This window comes from Artibeus jamaicensis, unplaced genomic scaffold, assembly GCF_021234435.1.
Source record: "Artibeus jamaicensis isolate MK-2021 breed Jamaican fruit bat unplaced genomic scaffold, CSHL_Jam_final contig_793, whole genome shotgun sequence".
Lineage (NCBI taxonomy): Eukaryota > Metazoa > Chordata > Mammalia > Chiroptera > Phyllostomidae > Artibeus > Artibeus jamaicensis.
The window spans coordinates 10201879-10218824 of NW_026521975.1; the positions used below are offsets into that span (position 1 = coordinate 10201879).

Genomic DNA, 16946 nt, shown 5'->3' on the forward strand with positions numbered 1-16946 from the left:
AAACGGGCAACCCTTTGCTTCACAGGCTGGTGCTCAATCCACTGAGCTACACCAGCCAGGGCTAACGTACTCATTTTTGTAACTAAGATAAAGTCACTTCTCACAAAATAAATAGACACTTAACAGAATTAACTTCCTCTATTGGCACTAGATGCTTCAAGACTATCAAAGATCTACATAATAGCGCAATAAATTTTGGAATTAGTTGAGAATAATACAAAATTTCTACTAGTAAATATAATTTAATCCAAAAATTAAGACAAAAGACAAAATGACAATTCTACAAGAACACTTCTAGTCACAAATGATTAGGTTTTACTTAGGTTTATGGAAAGCATTTAATTGCATAAAACTTATAGGGAAAAATGGCCATATTTGAAGACAGCCACAAGAATCAAAGTAGCACAAAGGATGGTAACAAGCAGAGTCACAAAACATACTAAAGAGGTATGTGTGGTCAGTCCCACTGGAACCTGTAAAGTCACATTCTCATATGCCTATAAAGAGAGATGGAGAGAGAAGTTAGAAACACTTAAAATGCATGGTGTAAGTGAGAACACTATTTCTTTGTTTTTAAGTTTTTTTAAAAAGATCTTTCAGCCCTGGCTGGCGTAGCTCAGTGGATTGAGCGCGGGCCTGTGAACCAGAGTATCGCGGTTCGATTCCCAGTCAGGGCACATGCCTGGGTTGCAGGCCAGTTCCCAGCAGGGGACACATAAGAGGCAACCATACATTGATATTTCTCTCTCACTCTTTCTCCTTCCCTTCCCCTCTCTCGAAAAATAAATAAATAAAATATTTTAAAAAAAAGATCTTTCAACCAATGCTATACGATAAATAACATTATTGTTTGAATGATTCTTTTGGATTAAACATTTTATTTAGTATAATAAAATCAAACTCATCTCCCACAGTAATTCTTAAATTCTCATTAGTTTTGATTTTTTGTATCTTTTACATAGAACTGAGTCTATTCTTTTTTTAAAATGCGGGCTATATCCCAATGTCACCTCTGTAATCAATATGTTTCATATTAGATTATAGAATTCTAAGTTGAAAGCTTAAAAGAAAAATATTAAAATAACAATAAAACTAAGGTATCTATTCATTTTGTTTTGCTGTTTCTCTCCCTAAATAGCTTTTAAAAGTTTGTTGTTCAAAAATTATATAATTGAATATATCCTTTATTATTAGTACAATATTAAATAGTTGTGATAGTGACTAGCAATGAAAAAGTGCTCCTATGTTCAACTTAATTTATATTTTCTATTTGGTTTTGAACATAAAGGGTTCAATTAGAAACTTTGGAAAATTTTATGGTTTAAAAATGGGTTTTTAAATACATTATTTAATTAGGTAATTTGGAAATATACTTATTTTTTACTTCTTTTTATTAATACCTAGATTATAACTTCACATCCAAAAAAGATTATGTTACCAACACTCTGTAACAAAGTACTATTTGAAAATTATCTTTCAAAAAACGGCATCTTAAACAAACAAACCTTGGTATAGATCACCACCTCAATGGTCACCTATTTTCTGCTATATATAAAGAAGATATGTAACACAAAGTAATTTTAAAAAATCAAACTGCTTTTTAAAAAAGATTTTATTTAATTATGTTTAGAGAGAGGGTAAGGGAGGGAGAAACAGAGGGAGAGAAACATCAATGTGAGAGAGAAACACTGATCACTTGCTTCTTGGATGCGAACCAAACCTGCAACCCAGGCATGTGCCCTGACTGGGGATTAAACTGGTAACCTTTCGCTTTGCAGGACTGTGCCCCAACCACGGAGGTCAGGGTTAAAAAATCAAACTGCTTAATTATGACCTCTTATTTGAAGTTACATGGTCTTAAAAGGAATTGACTTAAAAATGTTTTAACAGGGTAATTACTTATTTTACAGCAATGCACATCACCAATTGTTAAAATTAATAAATCATAAACAAACATTAATCATACTCTTTATTTTTTTTAACTTATTTTTTTAGAGAGAGGAGAAGGGAGGAAGAGAGAGAGGGAGACAGAAACATCGATGTGTGGTTGCCTCTCATGTGGCCCTCACGAGGGCCCTGGCCAGCAACCCAGGCATGTGTCCTGACTGGGAATCGAACCAGTGACCCTTTGGTTCTCAGCCCACGCTCAATTCACTGAGCTACACCAGCCAGGGCTCATACTCTTTATTCACACAAGAAAATAAAATGCAATTCTCCAGATGTATTTTAGAATTTGAAGAAATTCAAGTAGCATGTGATACTGCGATTTATATAATAAGAAATACATATTTGGTTTTCATTCCCCTTTCTTGCTTAAACCTCCCCACACTGTTGGAATTTCTTAAGTGCTGAGAGTGACCATGGCGCCTTTTATGATGATGAAGTCACCTCAGGATGAGATGCTTTGAAAAGCACCTCAGGATGAAAGCTGGTTGCCAATGGAGCCAACCACATGATAACAGAGTAGGAACTCTAAGTCACACCTCCTGACTTCCAGGAAGAGGAGAAGGACTGGAAGTGTTGTAAAGACTTACCCACTTTGAAGAGAAGAAAGAAGTAGACTATGTTAACTAAAGAAGGTAAAAAGAGCCCTGGCTGGTGTGGCTCAGTGTACTGAGCACAGGCCTGCACATCAAAGGGTCACTGGTTGGCTTCCCAATCAGGTCACATGCCTGGGTTGCAGGCCAGGGCCCCAGCTGTGGGATGCTCGAAAAGCAACCACACATTGTTTCTCTCCTCTTTCTCCCTCCTTTCCCCTATCTAAAAATAAATAAATAAAATCTTTTAAAATTATTAAAAAAAATAAAAGTGAATAGAAAACTGTAGACTTCTTAGACAAAACCAGTGTTAATCAATTATTAATACCTAATTTAATAACTAAAAACAAGTTAGGAGGTCAAAACTATAAAAATGGTCTGAAACAGCCTAGATTTAAATATATAGTAGTGCCCTAGCCAGTGTGGTTCAGTTGGCTGGGCACCATCCCACAAACAGAAGGATCATTGGTTATGGCACAGGCCTGGGTTTCTAGGTCGGTCCCTAGTCGGGGAATGTACAGAAGGCAACCAATCGATGTTTCTCTCCCTCTCTTTCTCCCTCCCTTCTCCCTTCTCTGAAAAAAATAAAATAAAATAATAGATATATAGTAGTAATACAACTGTCTAAAACTGAACCACAGTTGAAATGATTCTACGTTAAGTTTTATTTTCCTTTTTTCACCTGTTCTGTGTAACACAATGAAGTTAACTACTTTATTTTGCTGTTCAAAAAATGAATAAAAATTTCTAAATAAAGTTTTAAACATCTTTAACTAAAGATGGACATACTACTATTTTTCTTAGCCATTCCACACCTTTAAAAAGCCTATCGGCTCCACTTAAGATCTGGACCAATGAGGCATGAGATTAATGCTCAATTACCAGCCCTCAAAGTAAATAATTCAAAGACTCTTTATAAAGGAGAAACCACTGTTGCCATCAGTAGCAAAGAAACAATAACAACAAAAAAACCCCCAGCTTTCTATGGTAGAACATAAAATTCTAATCCCTTAAATGTGGCAGAAACATTATAGAAAGAATTTTAGATGAGGCAGTATAATTGAAAAACCTAAAATGTTAACTTACTGATTTATATTTCAGATTGTTCCACTGGCAAATATCCTTACTCTTCAAAGCACAAGGAGCTGCCACTTTTGACTGAGACCAGCATTTCAAAATTGGAAACTCTAAGAAAAGTGGTAGAAGATGGTATTAGAAAACCTGTACGTAGACTAGAAGCTAGGTCAAACCAATCAGTCATGTCGGTATATAAGTATTCAAACATTTTAATACACAACATACATGATCTGGATGTATTACATGCTGTTTTATTTTAATAGCCTATTCTAAGCAAATGCGTGAGAAATTATAAAATTACTTCTTAACAAATCTCATTAAATCAGGGACTACTTTAAAAAATTTTTAATTTAAACTATTTCTTGAAGTAGGTAAAAAGATACTTAGAACAGTGCACAGAACCTAAGCATATAACTCAGTAAATTTCCAAGATTAAACTCATCCGTATAAAAAGCACTCAGACCAAAAAACGACAAAAAAAAAAAAAAAAATAATACCAGAACCTCAGATTCTTTCTCCAGAGGGCACATTTTTTTCAAACTTTACTTCAGATATGTCAAAGGTACAACTAAGCCCTGGCTAAGTAGCTCAGTTGGTTAGAGCATTGTCCTGATAAGCTGTGATTGTGGGTTCCATCTCTGGTCAGGGCACATACAAGCAGCAGCCAATAAGTGCATAAATAAGTGGAACAACAAATTGATGTTTCTTTCTCTCAGCCTTCCTCTCTCTCTAAAATCAAAACTTTTTTTTAAGGCACCACTAATAGAAACAGAAAGCTAGGTTGGATGAACAAAGCTAACATACTTGAACACATTTTTTATTTTCTCATTATGAAATATATGATGGCAGAAAATGTATGGATTAAACATTTCATATCTGTCGGTCTTTAGTAATCATACTAGTGACTTATGCAAACATTCTAATCAGTCAAAATTTGGAAACACAAAGAACCAAAATCTGAAAGGAATTTCTTAAAGTCTTGATTCTAAGAAAACCAAATATGGTGAAAGCATAGTTTGTTTTTATTTATTCAAATTTACACAGAACCAAAAAGTCATGGATTATGTTTATAGCAAAAGTAGGTGATAAAGTACCCCCTCAAAAACCAACAGCTGCAGTCCTGTAATACCAGCATGAGTAAATGGAAAGCAGCCAAGGGGCAATGAGGACCACTGTCTGAAAAAAGAAACACACCAGTCACTATATATCTACTCATAAAAGAACATGGCACCACCCATAGTCTTGCCAAAAGTACACCTGAATCAATCACACCTCTGGAGCCAGCTGCCAATTTCCAGGAAATAAAGAGATCAGATGAACTATATGAATACTGTGACCAAAACCCCACCTCTGAGAAAACTTTTTAAATGGGTAAGACTAAATTAGTGTCTGAGAATGCCCATGTGGGTGATAAAAGTATAAAGAAATAGAAGGAAGTGATTAAATGTCAGGACAGTGGGTTTAGTCTTAAAAGACAGGAGGTGGCTATGATGGAGACAGGGTACACGGAACTGTTGCTGGGGTGGCGGGCAAAGTTCTATTTCTTGACCTGGGTAGTAATTAAAGGAAATTTGCCTTATAATAATTCACTAAACTATATATTTGTGAAGTTTTTTAGATTGTGCTTTATTTTAGAATCAAAAAGTTAAAAATAAAAAAGAAACATGCTTTGTTATCCCTTGACTTCAGACCTGCCACCATACCTTTATTTTTATTTTCAACCTTCAGAAAAGATGTGTAACCCTCACCTTGGTCACAATACATCAGTAAATCAGGGTTATTGACTACAAGAAAGATTTTTTCATCTTTAATATGTGGCTGATGATAGCGGTAGTGCACAGGCAAAAGAGCTTGGAAACAGTCGATGCACTGTGAATCTTGTCTGGCATAAATGAGAACTTCAGATTCCTCAGATAAATAGTTGGGAGCTTCTATATTAAAATCTTCTGAAACCATCACTGCCTGTCAAAAAGAAAATAAATATTAACCCAATAGGAAAAAAATGAATGAGGAAGATTTAAAAAACAAAAATAAAACCAGAAGACTGCTATACAGGTGAAATGTCAAATTCATCCCCCTTATAAACAATTCCATTGCCCTTCCATCTTCAGCTTTACAAAAACACGAGATATGATGATCTGTGTTTAATAAAAGTTTGTTTACTAAAAGTAAAGAAACTATGCTGATGCAAAATTTTCTCCTAACAAAAATTATTTCTACATAATTTCTTTATCAATCTTTGTTTAGGTGATAGAACAGGCACCGAGAAAAATTTTGTGCATATACATAGCATTACTTGATAAGTATGAAAACCATTATATAAAAAAGTTAACCCAGTATTGGGTTAAAATGATTGGTATCATTCTAGTCATTTCCTGTTCTTCACAGAAGCAGGTAAGATGGTAGTGAGATACAGCACTGTGTCAGGAAGTCAAAGCAAAGGTCAGCACTCTTTCTATACTAGTTATAAAAAAGTAATGAAAAAAATGGTAGTAATTTCTACAAGAAACAATATGGTAAAAACCATTTTAAAATAAGTATTCTATAGTAAAAGTTAAAATGTACATGTGGAAGAAATTAGTCCTATATTATAATATGCATGTTTGTGTATTGCATATGTATCCATATATGTACACATATTGATACAAGTATATAGGCATTACATACATATCTGTGTTTGTGTATGGATGTATTCACACAGACAACTTCTCTCTAGATTATCTATGCAAAGCCCTGACATATCTCAGAGAACAAAGCACCATTAACTTCTTCCCATCACAGCAAAAATCCTAATTCTCCTGTTTGATGACACCAACTGCTATATTTTTTTCACATGTGGAACTCAATGGCAACAGTCAAGGGATTATATGGAGTCATAAGGAAACTCAGATGTGATCAAATTAAACTGCTGTCCCAACAAGGGTATTTTTCAAGTATCCAGCCACTGCTTGATTATTTTCAATGACTGAGTTATTTCATTTTATCTAATGTTAAAAGGTTATTCTTTTCCTATGAGTAGAAACTTGATGCTCTGGCCTATAACATTCACCAACTGTCCTTGCTTACAATATCTGCAATAAATCTGTTCCTCATTTCACTAAGGGTCCTTAAACATCAAAAGTCCTCCATCAGGCTGCCTCTACTACATTTTCTCCTCACCAACAAAACATTCAGCTCTCTCCCTTTCTCAGGACATGGCTTCCAAACCATTCATCATATTAGTTGCCTTTGGAAATACTCAGGAACTAGGATAACAATATTACCTTATTTAGCCAAAAATTACATTAGCTTTGTAGCAGCCCTATTTCAGTGTGATAGCTCGCTAGCTAGCTAGCTATAGACAAATTCTTAAAAAAAATTAAGACTTTATTTTTAAGAGCAGTTTTAGGCTTACTGAAAAAATGAGCAGAAAATAAAGCATCCACATATAGCCTACTCACCCTCCACACAGTCACATAATTTTCTCTATTATTAACATGGGTATCGTATAGTAATTTTCAACTGGTGTGCCACAAGAATTCTTAACACATGCAACACCTAACTATTTAGTCAGGGGCACAGACTTTTCCCTAACATTGTCAGATTAAAAAAATGACAACAGCCAACACAACAAGAGCTGTCCAGTGTGAATGCATCAAAATTATACCTATTTTTGTCAGACTGGCAAAAAATTTAATATATCTTTCAGTGTGCCACAGAATTTTAGTAATTATTTTATGTTTGCTATCACTGGTGTAGTACATTTGTTACAACTGATAGCCCAGTACTGATATGTTATTAACTAAAGCTCATAGTTTTAAAGTCAGGGTTCACTCTATTTTGTATAGCCTATGATTGACAAATGTAAAATGACACATATCCGCTATTGCAGTATCATACAAAATAGTTTCAGTGACCGTATGTTTTCCCTACTCATCCCTATAGTTTTCATTTGAACTTTTTGCAGAAAACTTTAGGTAAGTTCCATCCTACTTTTTCAAGTAATTAACTCAATCAATTAAATGCAGGACTTTAGACTGATCTCTATTAAATTTTATCTTTTGGGCTACATACAGTCCGTCTCTTTCTAGACTGTTGAGATTTAATCGAAATCCCAATCTGTTAACCAACATTTATCTAGTATTTATCAGCATGGTAACTATGTCTTCAGTATTTTTAATCTAAGGACAAAAATGTTGACCAGGAAGGTCAAGAGAAAAGTCCTAAGGAATATTACTAGAGACGCTCCACTAGAAATTTTTTAATGAACTCTTTCGGTACAAGATACAAATCAAAATAACACAGCCCAATTTTTTCTATCTTGTCTACGAAGATGTATATGTGACCTGATATCAATAAAGGTACCTTTCTTTGATAGTACTTACTATCAGTGAGTATTTCACAAAGTGGTTTATGTACATTATATCCTTTAACTTTCACAAGAATTTTATCAGAAAACTATTAGCTCTTTTGTGTGTGTTACATGCTATTGCATTAGCTTCGACTCCTGGTAATCTCTGAATGAGTGATTTTCACAACGTCCTGTCCTCAACAGCCCTGCTCAGCTACTGTACAGTCACCCGTGTGGCTTCTTTTATGGAGTCAATCCATCTTACGTTTGCTCGTTCTCCTTTCCTGCTGCCTTTTATTTCCCCCAGTATTATTGTCTTTTCCAAAGAACTCTGCCTTCTCATAATGTGCCCAAAGTAGGGCACTTTCAGTTTTGTCATTTTTGACTCCAGTGATGATTCAGGCTTAATTTGCAATACACCCATTTGTTTTATACTTCTGACAGCGCAGGATATCTGTGGAGTTGTCCTCCAACACCATATATTTCAAATGAATCAATGTTTTTCCTATCAGCCTTCATCATTGTCCAACTTTCCCATCTGTACGCAGTATTTGGGAATACAAGGATACAGATATCTTAGCCATGGTCTCTAATGATACATCTTTGTTCTTGGTGATCTTTCCTAATTCTTCCATTGCTGCCAAGACTTCTCCTGATTTCTTTCTTTTTTTAAAGATTTCATTTGTTCATTTCTAGAGAGAAGGGAAGGGAGGGAGAAAGAGAGAGAAAGAAACATCGATGTATCAGATGTGTCAGAGAAACACCAATGGTGGTTGCCTCTCACATACCCCCAACCAGGGACCTGGCCTACCACCCAGGCATGTGCCCTGACTGGGTATTGAACCAGCAACTTTTTAGTTTGCAGGCTGACACTCAACCCATTGAGCCACACCAGACCGGGCTTTCTTTTTTTAATCTCATAGGAGGACATGCTTACTGACTTTAGAGACAGTAGAAGAGAGGAAGAAAGGAGAGAAACATAAGTGTGACAGAGAGACATCGATTGCTTGCCTCTTCTATGCACCCCAAAAGGGGATAGAACCCACAAGGTAGGTATGTGTCCTGACCAGGAATTGATGTTTACTGGATGTTACTCCCACCAACTGAGCCACACCAGCCAGGGCTTCCTTTTTAAAAAAATTTAATCTTTATTGAATATTTTTTCCATTACTATTTATACCCTTATATCTCCCTCCCCCTGGCAATCACCACACTGTTGTCCATGTCCATGAGTTTTTTCCTTTTTGCTCAATTCCTCCACCCCCTAACCTTGCCCCCCAACTGGCTGTCATTTACTCTGCATCTATGAGTCTGTCTCTGTTTGCTGGTTAGTGCAGTTTGTTCATTAGATTCCACATATGAGTGAAATCATATGGTATTTGTCTTTCTCTGACTGGCTTATTTCACTTAGCATAATGTTCTCAGTCCATCCTTACTGTTGCAAAGGGTAAAACTTTCTTCTTTTTTATGGCTGAGTAGTATTACATTGTATAAATATCCCATAGTTTTATCTACTCATCACTTCCATATCTTGGTGATTGTAAACAATGCTGCAATGAACACAGGAGTGCTTATGTTCTTTCAAATTAGTGTTTTGGGTTCCTTCGGATATATTCCCAGAAGTCAGATCACTGGGTCAAAAGGCAGATCCATTCTTAATTTTTTGAGTTATATTCATACTTCTTCCCACAGTGGCTGCACCAGTCTACATTTCAAACAACAATGCAAAAGGTTTCCCCTTTCTCCATGTACTTGTTATTTGTTAATTTATTGATAACCATTCTGACAGGTGTGAGATGGCATCTCATTGTGGTTTTAATGTGCATTTCTTTGATGACTAGGGATGTTGAGCATCTTTTCATGTCTGTTGACCATCTGTGTGTCCTGTTTGGAGAAATATCTATTTGGGTCCTTTGCTCATTTTTTAATTGGGTTGTTTTGGGGGTGTTGAGTTTTGAAAGTACTTTGTAAATTTTGGACATTAACCCCTTACCAGATGTATCAGCAAATATGTTCTCCCATTCTGTGGGATGTATTTTTATTTTGTTGATGATTTCCTTTGCTCTGCAAAAACTTTTTAGTTTGATGTAGTCTCATTTATTTTTTGTTTCCCTTGGCTGTGGAGGTATATCCATTAAAACTGTTATGAGCAATGTCCAAGATTTTGCTGCCTACATTTTCTTCTATGATTTTTATGGTTTCAGGTCTACCATTTGAGTCTTTGATCAATTTTAAATTTATTCTTGTGTGTGGTATAAGAAGGTGGTCTAACTTCCTTTTTCTGCATGTATCTGTCCAATTTTGCCAACACCACATACTGAATAAACTATCTTTAGACAACTGAATGTGCTTGGTTCCTCTATTGACTATCAATTGACTATAAAGGCACGGTTTTATTTCTGGGCTCTCTATTCTGTTTCATTGATCTATGTGTCTCTTTTTATGCCATGACTATGCTGTTTTGATTATTATGGTCTTATAGTATAGTTTGATATTAAGTGGTGTGATTTCTCCAACTTTGTTCTTTTTCCTCAGGATCAGTGTTGCTATGCAGGGCCTTTTGCAGCTCCATATAAAGTTTTGAAATATTTGTTCTAGTTCTGTGAAATACACAATTGGAATCTTGATAGGAATTGCACTGAATCTATAGACTGCTTTGGATAGTATGGGCATTTTAATGATGTTAATTCTTCCTATCCATGAACACAGTTAGGTGCTCCCACTTATTTGCATCTTCTTAAAATTTCTTCAGTGCCTTCTAATTTTCTGAGTACAGGTCTTTTGCATCCTTGGTTAGGTTTATTCCTAGGTGTTTTATTCTGTTTGAAGCAAGTGTGAATGGGATTGTTTTCTTAAGTTCCTTTCTGTTAGTTTGTTATTGGTATTTAAAAATGTAACTGACTTCTGGATGTTAACTTTGTATCCTGCTACTTTGCTGAATTCATTGATCAATTCTAGTAGTCTTGGTGGAATCTTTGGGGTTCTCTATACAGTACAATGTTGTCTAGACAGCAAATAAAGACAGTTTTACTTCTTCCTTTCCAAATTGGATGCTTTTTATTTCTTCTTCTTCTTGTCTGACTGCTGTGACTAGAACTTCCAGTACTACATGAATAAGAGAGGTGGAAGAGGATATCCCTGTCTTGTTCCCAATCTTAAGGGGAAAGCTTGTAGTTTTTGTCCACTGAGTATGATGCTGGCAGTGAGTTTGTCTTATATGCTTTTATTATGTCTAGGTATGTTCCCTTCAATCCCACTTTGCTGAGAGTTTTTATTGTAAATGGATGCTGGATTTTATCAAAAAGTTTTTCTTCATCTATTGATATGGCCACCTGTTTTTTATCCTTCATTTTGTTTATGTGGTGAATCACAATTACTGATTTGTGAATGTTATACAGACCTTCTATTCCCAGAATAAATCCCACTTAATCATGCTGTATGACCTTTTTGATGTATTGCTGTATTAATTTGTTTGCTAATATTTTATTGAGGATATTACATTCTGATGTTCATCAGGAGTATTGGCCTATTATTTTCTTCCTTTGTACTTTTATCTGGTTTTGGAATTAGCATAATGCTGGCCTCATAAAATGAGTTTGGGAATCCTTCCTCCTCTTGAATTTTTTTGAAATATTTTGAGGAGAGCTGTTATTTCTTCTAGGAATGTTTGGTAAAATTCACCTGTGAAGCCATCTCATCCAGGGTTTTTTGTTTTTTGTTTTTTTTTACTGCTTCAATTTTATTAGGTTTAATCTATCTATTCAGATTCTTTGATTCTTCCTGATTTATTTTTGGAAGACTGTATGTTTCTAGAAATTTATCCATTTTGCCAGGTTGTCCCATTTGTTGGCATATAATTGTTCATAGTATTTTCTTACAACCCTTTGTATTTCTTTGGTGTCAGTTGTTATTTCTCCTCTTTCATTTCTGATTTTATTTATTTGGGTCCCTCTCTCTTTTTTTTTTTTTTCCTTGATGAGCCCGGTTAAAGGTTTGTCAACTTGTTTATCTTTTCATGACCTTCTGTATCATTTTTTAGACTTTATTTCACTTATTTCTGCTTTGATCTTTATTATTTCCTTCCTTCTACTCACTCTGGACTTCGTTGTTCTTTTGCAAGTTTCTCTAAGCATGAATTTAGATTGTTTATTTGAGCTTTTTCTTGTTTTTTTCTGAGGTAGGCTTGTAATGCTATGAATCTCTCTCTTAAGATTGCTTTCTCAGTGCCCCATATATTTTGGGTTGTAGTGTCCTCAATTTCATTTGTTTCAAGGTATCTTTGGATTTCTTCCTCGATCTCATTGTTGACCCATTAACATGCTATTTAGTTTCCATGTCTTTGTGGGTTTTTTTTTCCCAGTTTTCTTGTGTTTGAATTTAGTTTCATAGCATTGTGGTCAAAGATGCTTGATGTGATTTCAATCTTTTTAAATTTACTGAGACTTGTTTTGTGTCCTAACATGTAGTCTCTCCTAAAAAATGCTCCATATGCACTTGAAAATAATGTACAGTCTCCTGCTTTGGGGTGAAATGTTCTGAATATACTGATTAAATCCATTAGGTCTAATGTGCCATTTAAGGCCACTCTCTCCTTGTTGATTTTGACTGGAAGATCTATCCACTGAAGTTAATTGGGGTGTTAAAATCCCCAACTATTACTGTATTTCTGTCTGTCTCTCCCTTTATGTCCATCAAGATTTGCTTTATATATTTAGGTGCTCCTATTTTTGATGCATAAATGTTTACTAGGGTTATATCCTCTTATTGTATTGTTCCCTTTATCATCATGTAGTATCCTTCTTTCTCTCTTATTGTGGCCTTGGTTTTAAAGTCTGTTTTGTTGGATATAAGTACTGCTACCCCAGCTTTACTTTTCCATTTGCATATCCTTTTTCATCCCTTTGCTTTTATTCTGTGTGAGGCTTTTGATCTGAGATGGGTCTCTTGGAGGCAGCATGTATATGGGTCTCATTTTCTTACCCATTTGGCTACCCTCAGTCTTTTGGTTGGGGCATTTAGGCCATTTACATTTAAGGTGATTAGTGATATATACATATTTAGTGCCATTTTAGTGTTAGACTGTTTTCCTATTTTTTTTTTTTTGTTTCTCTCCTCCTCCTCCTTCTTTCTCCTTCTCCTTCTTCTCAAAGTAAGCCCTTTAATATTTGTTGCAGTACTGGTTTGGTGTTAACCAACTCCTTTAGCTTTTTCTGGCCTGGGAAAACCCCTTATATCTCCCTCAATTTTAAATATAGCTTTGCTGGGTAAAGTGAACTTAGTTGTAGATCCTTGCTTTTTATCTTGAATATTCTATGCCACTTCCACCTGGCCTGCAATATTTCCGTTCAGAAATCAGATGACAGCTAATTGGTGTTCCCTTGTATGTAACTACCTGGTTTTCTCTTGTGGCTTTTAAGATTCTCTCCTTGTCTTTAAGCCTTGTCATTTTAATCATGATGTGTCTTAGTATAGGCCTCTTTGGGTACAACTTGTTCAGGTCCCTCTGGGCTTCCTGGACTTGTGTGACTCTTTCCTTCACCAGATTATGGAAGAGTTCAGTCATTATTTCTTCAAACAGATTCTCAATCCCTTGCTTCCTCTCTTCTCTTTCTGGTATTCCCATGATGCAGATGTTGTTACAGTTTATGTTGTCCAAAATGTTTCTTAAGCTCTCCTCATTTATTAAAATTCTATTTTCTTTTTGCTGTTCTGCCTGTATTTTTTCCTACCTTCTTTTCCAAAAACATTAATTTGATCTTCTGCTTCATCTAACCTACTGTTTATTCCTTCCAGTATACTATTATTTCAATATTGCATTCTTTATTACTTATTGGTCCTTTTTAACAGTTTTTATGTCTCTTTTCATGTTGTTGAGTATCCTTATAATCATTACTATAAACTATCTGATTAATTGCTTGTCTCCATTTCATCTAATTCTTCTGGAGAATTCTCTCATTCTTTCATTTGAGGTCTGTTTGTTTATCTTCCCATTTTGGCTGCTTCTTTGTATTTTCTGCCTTAGCTGCTAAACTAGTCAGTCATCAAACAGATCAGTTGTTGATTTAATCAGGCTGTGATCAGCAGCCTGGCATCAGCACCACACAGCGGGGTAGCGCAATTCCTGTGGGCAGCACTGTTGCTCCCCCTCAGGCTGATGCCACTTAGAGAGGAGTGCTCTGCCTGACAAAGATGGCTTCTGTAGTATGGGGGATGACACAGCACATGTATTCTGGTAGCTGTTTCTTCAGTTCTCTGCCCAGAGCCACCAGTCCCAGACTCTCCTCAAGCATTTCTAATCCACTCTGCCTTCCCTCTGCCAGAGCCCAGGGTAAGTGGCTGCAAAAGAAATTTGGGGCATTGGCTCTTTAAGAGGCTCTCTACATCTCCAGCTGTCTCTCCCTGGAAGATAGAAATCCTGTTGCTTTTCACAGCTGGATGTTATCTGGGTTCCTTTCCAGCTGTGGTGCTGTAGACTGGGGAGCCAAGCTTGGGGTTTAGACCCCACACTTCTCAGGGGGAAATCCCTGGGTGCTGAAATACTCCGCTGGAACTTTAGCTATTGCCCCTGGGAGCCCAGCCAGCCCTCTCATGTCTACTCTGCACTGCCTACCTGTTTTGTTGTGGTGAAGTGGTTTCTTCAGTCTGTCCTTGGTTATAAGGCTTTCCCCACCTAGTGTTCAGTTGATGATTTCTCTACAATTTACTTGTAATTCCAGATTGGTCCTGGGAGGTTTGTTAGTGTAGTTTCCATTTACTCCTTCGCCACCTTGGATCTGAATTTCTTCTTTTAATTTCTTGAGTGCAGATTTTATCTGAATTGATGAATGAATCAAGGTAAGCAAAACCTTAATAACTGCAATGTCTTCACTGTCAATGTTAAAGTCGTGTATTTCTTCTGTAGTCATGAATTCTGTCTTGATGTTCAAATGCAGACCTGCTTTAGCTCATTATATAAATGGAGAAAGTTATCAGAGTGGACAAATAATATAGTTAGGAAGTAGAGGAGACAAAATTTGAAACCAGGTCAAATTGACTCCCCTATTCAATTAGGTTAAACAATATAAAATAGACAATGTTTGACTAGTAGAAAATTATACATAATAAGAGCTGACATAAAGTATATTCCTGATCGTGCTGTCTAGAATTTATGATGGTACTATGACTTCAATTTCTCTAATTACTTATTTATTTCATTTAATATTTTTTTTCACAGAAATAAAAACATGGTAACTCTCCCAAAATTGAGAACTTTTTAAAATATAAATTTAAGCTAAGATATATGAAAAATAAGGCAGGTAGAAACAGCAATTTGGCCTTCAGAGAGGGCTCTGTTGCTCAAGGATTATTTGGTGATGGATCAAAAAAATTTTATTCCTGGTACTTTAATTTCAAAAATTATTCTTATAAGGGGTTTCTTTTCAGGTGATGAAAATGTTCTAGAATTAGATAATGGTGACAGATGTACAACTTTATGAACATATTAAAACCTACTAAATTGTACATTTCAAAAGTGTGAGTTTTATGTTGCATGACTTATGTCTCAATTTTTAAAATAAGAATATTTTTTTTACATGAACCTTAAAAGAGACCCAAATCCATTTTAAACCAAGATTGATTAAGAGAGAGCAGAAGCTAATCCACAGACAATAATCTGAGGTCTTGGAACCAACTTAGGTGTTTCAGGTATGAGTTTCTTTGAAACCTGGTTTAAACAGGGAGAAAGAAAGAAATTATACAAGTTGGTACACCAATTGACAAGTGATAAAAAATTCAGACAGTGGAGGTATGGATATCACTTTAGATTTAAAACAACAGAAAACCATTTTTGGAAATCATAACCTGACAATCAAAAATGATTTGGACAATGACTGGATGCTGGAAAACCTCTCAATCATGTGAGAAACCATTAATGCAATCCCTAAAAGTACAATGACTATATGCTGACCTGCAAAAATTATAATTAATTATTCCATTTTTCACTCCAGATAAGACAACAGCAATAGCATGTTACCAAGAAATTGAAATTATGCATTAAAAATTAATCCTAAAGCACATGAATTGGTTAACAGACATGGACCTATACATTTTCATGACGACACTCAACTACATGTGTCACAAACTGACCACAGCAAAGTTAAATGAATTAAGCTACAAAATTGCTATATGTACATTTGCAAAATCTTTCTCTCATGGACTAGAGCTCTAAAAAAACACAAAAATCCCCAATTAAAACATAGTAACTGGTGTCTTCAAACAACTTATACATATAATCCAAAAATGTAAAACTTTATAAAAATGAAATATATAATATTTTTCTGACACTGGGATGTTAATCCTTGGATGTTAATTTCAAGTGGGAGAATATCTGGTACCCGTTCTCCAAGTTGGGCATGGCAGAAATCCTAACACTACGTATTTTGATTGAGTAAAACTTATGATTTCAAAAATAGAGCATTTCCATTTTGACCATAAAATGGTAATTTCATGTTTCAATATAATATAATGCTGTTTTCAAAGAATGTGAGAGATTTTGCTTAAATATACCTGTGTAGTAGATCTACCTAATAAATGAAATGATGTTGCTCACAAACCATCACAAGCTCTTTAAAAATATATTATTTATTTATTTATTTATTTTTAGAGAGAAGAGAAGGGAGGGAGAAAGAGAGGGAGAGAAACATCAGTGTGTGGTTGCCTTTCATGTGTGTCCCATTGAAAACCTGGCCTGTAACCCAGGCAAATGCCTTGACTGGGAATTGAACTGTCAGTTCATTGATTCATAGGCCAGCACTCAATCCACTGAGCTACACCAGCCAGGGCTCAAGCTCTTTACAAAACATTTTGTTGTCACATCACCCATTTGATACAGACTCACTGTTCTATTTGCTGCAGCCCAAAACTTTATGTCATAGAACAGAGTCAAGATCTCAAGCTAAATATATAAGCATCAATCTATATGTAAATTCTCTTCTTTCCATTTAAAGTCATCACATAATACCACT

General features: G+C 35.4%; 1 protein-coding gene across 1 annotated transcript in view; it reads right to left on the reverse strand.

The window, feature by feature from the left end:
• Positions 1-308: 308 nt before the first annotated feature.
• The window catches only part of PIGX (phosphatidylinositol glycan anchor biosynthesis class X), a 34066-nt gene continuing 17428 nt past the window's right edge, over positions 309-16946 (reverse strand). The window contains exons 6-8 of the mRNA XM_053672840.1: positions 5363-5576; positions 3624-3724; positions 309-497 (exon numbers count right to left, since the gene is read on the reverse strand). Coding sequence (XP_053528815.1) covers positions 354-497; positions 3624-3724; positions 5363-5576 — 459 coding nt within the window. The 3' untranslated portion in view covers positions 309-353. The remainder of the gene's footprint in view (positions 498-3623; positions 3725-5362; positions 5577-16946) is intronic.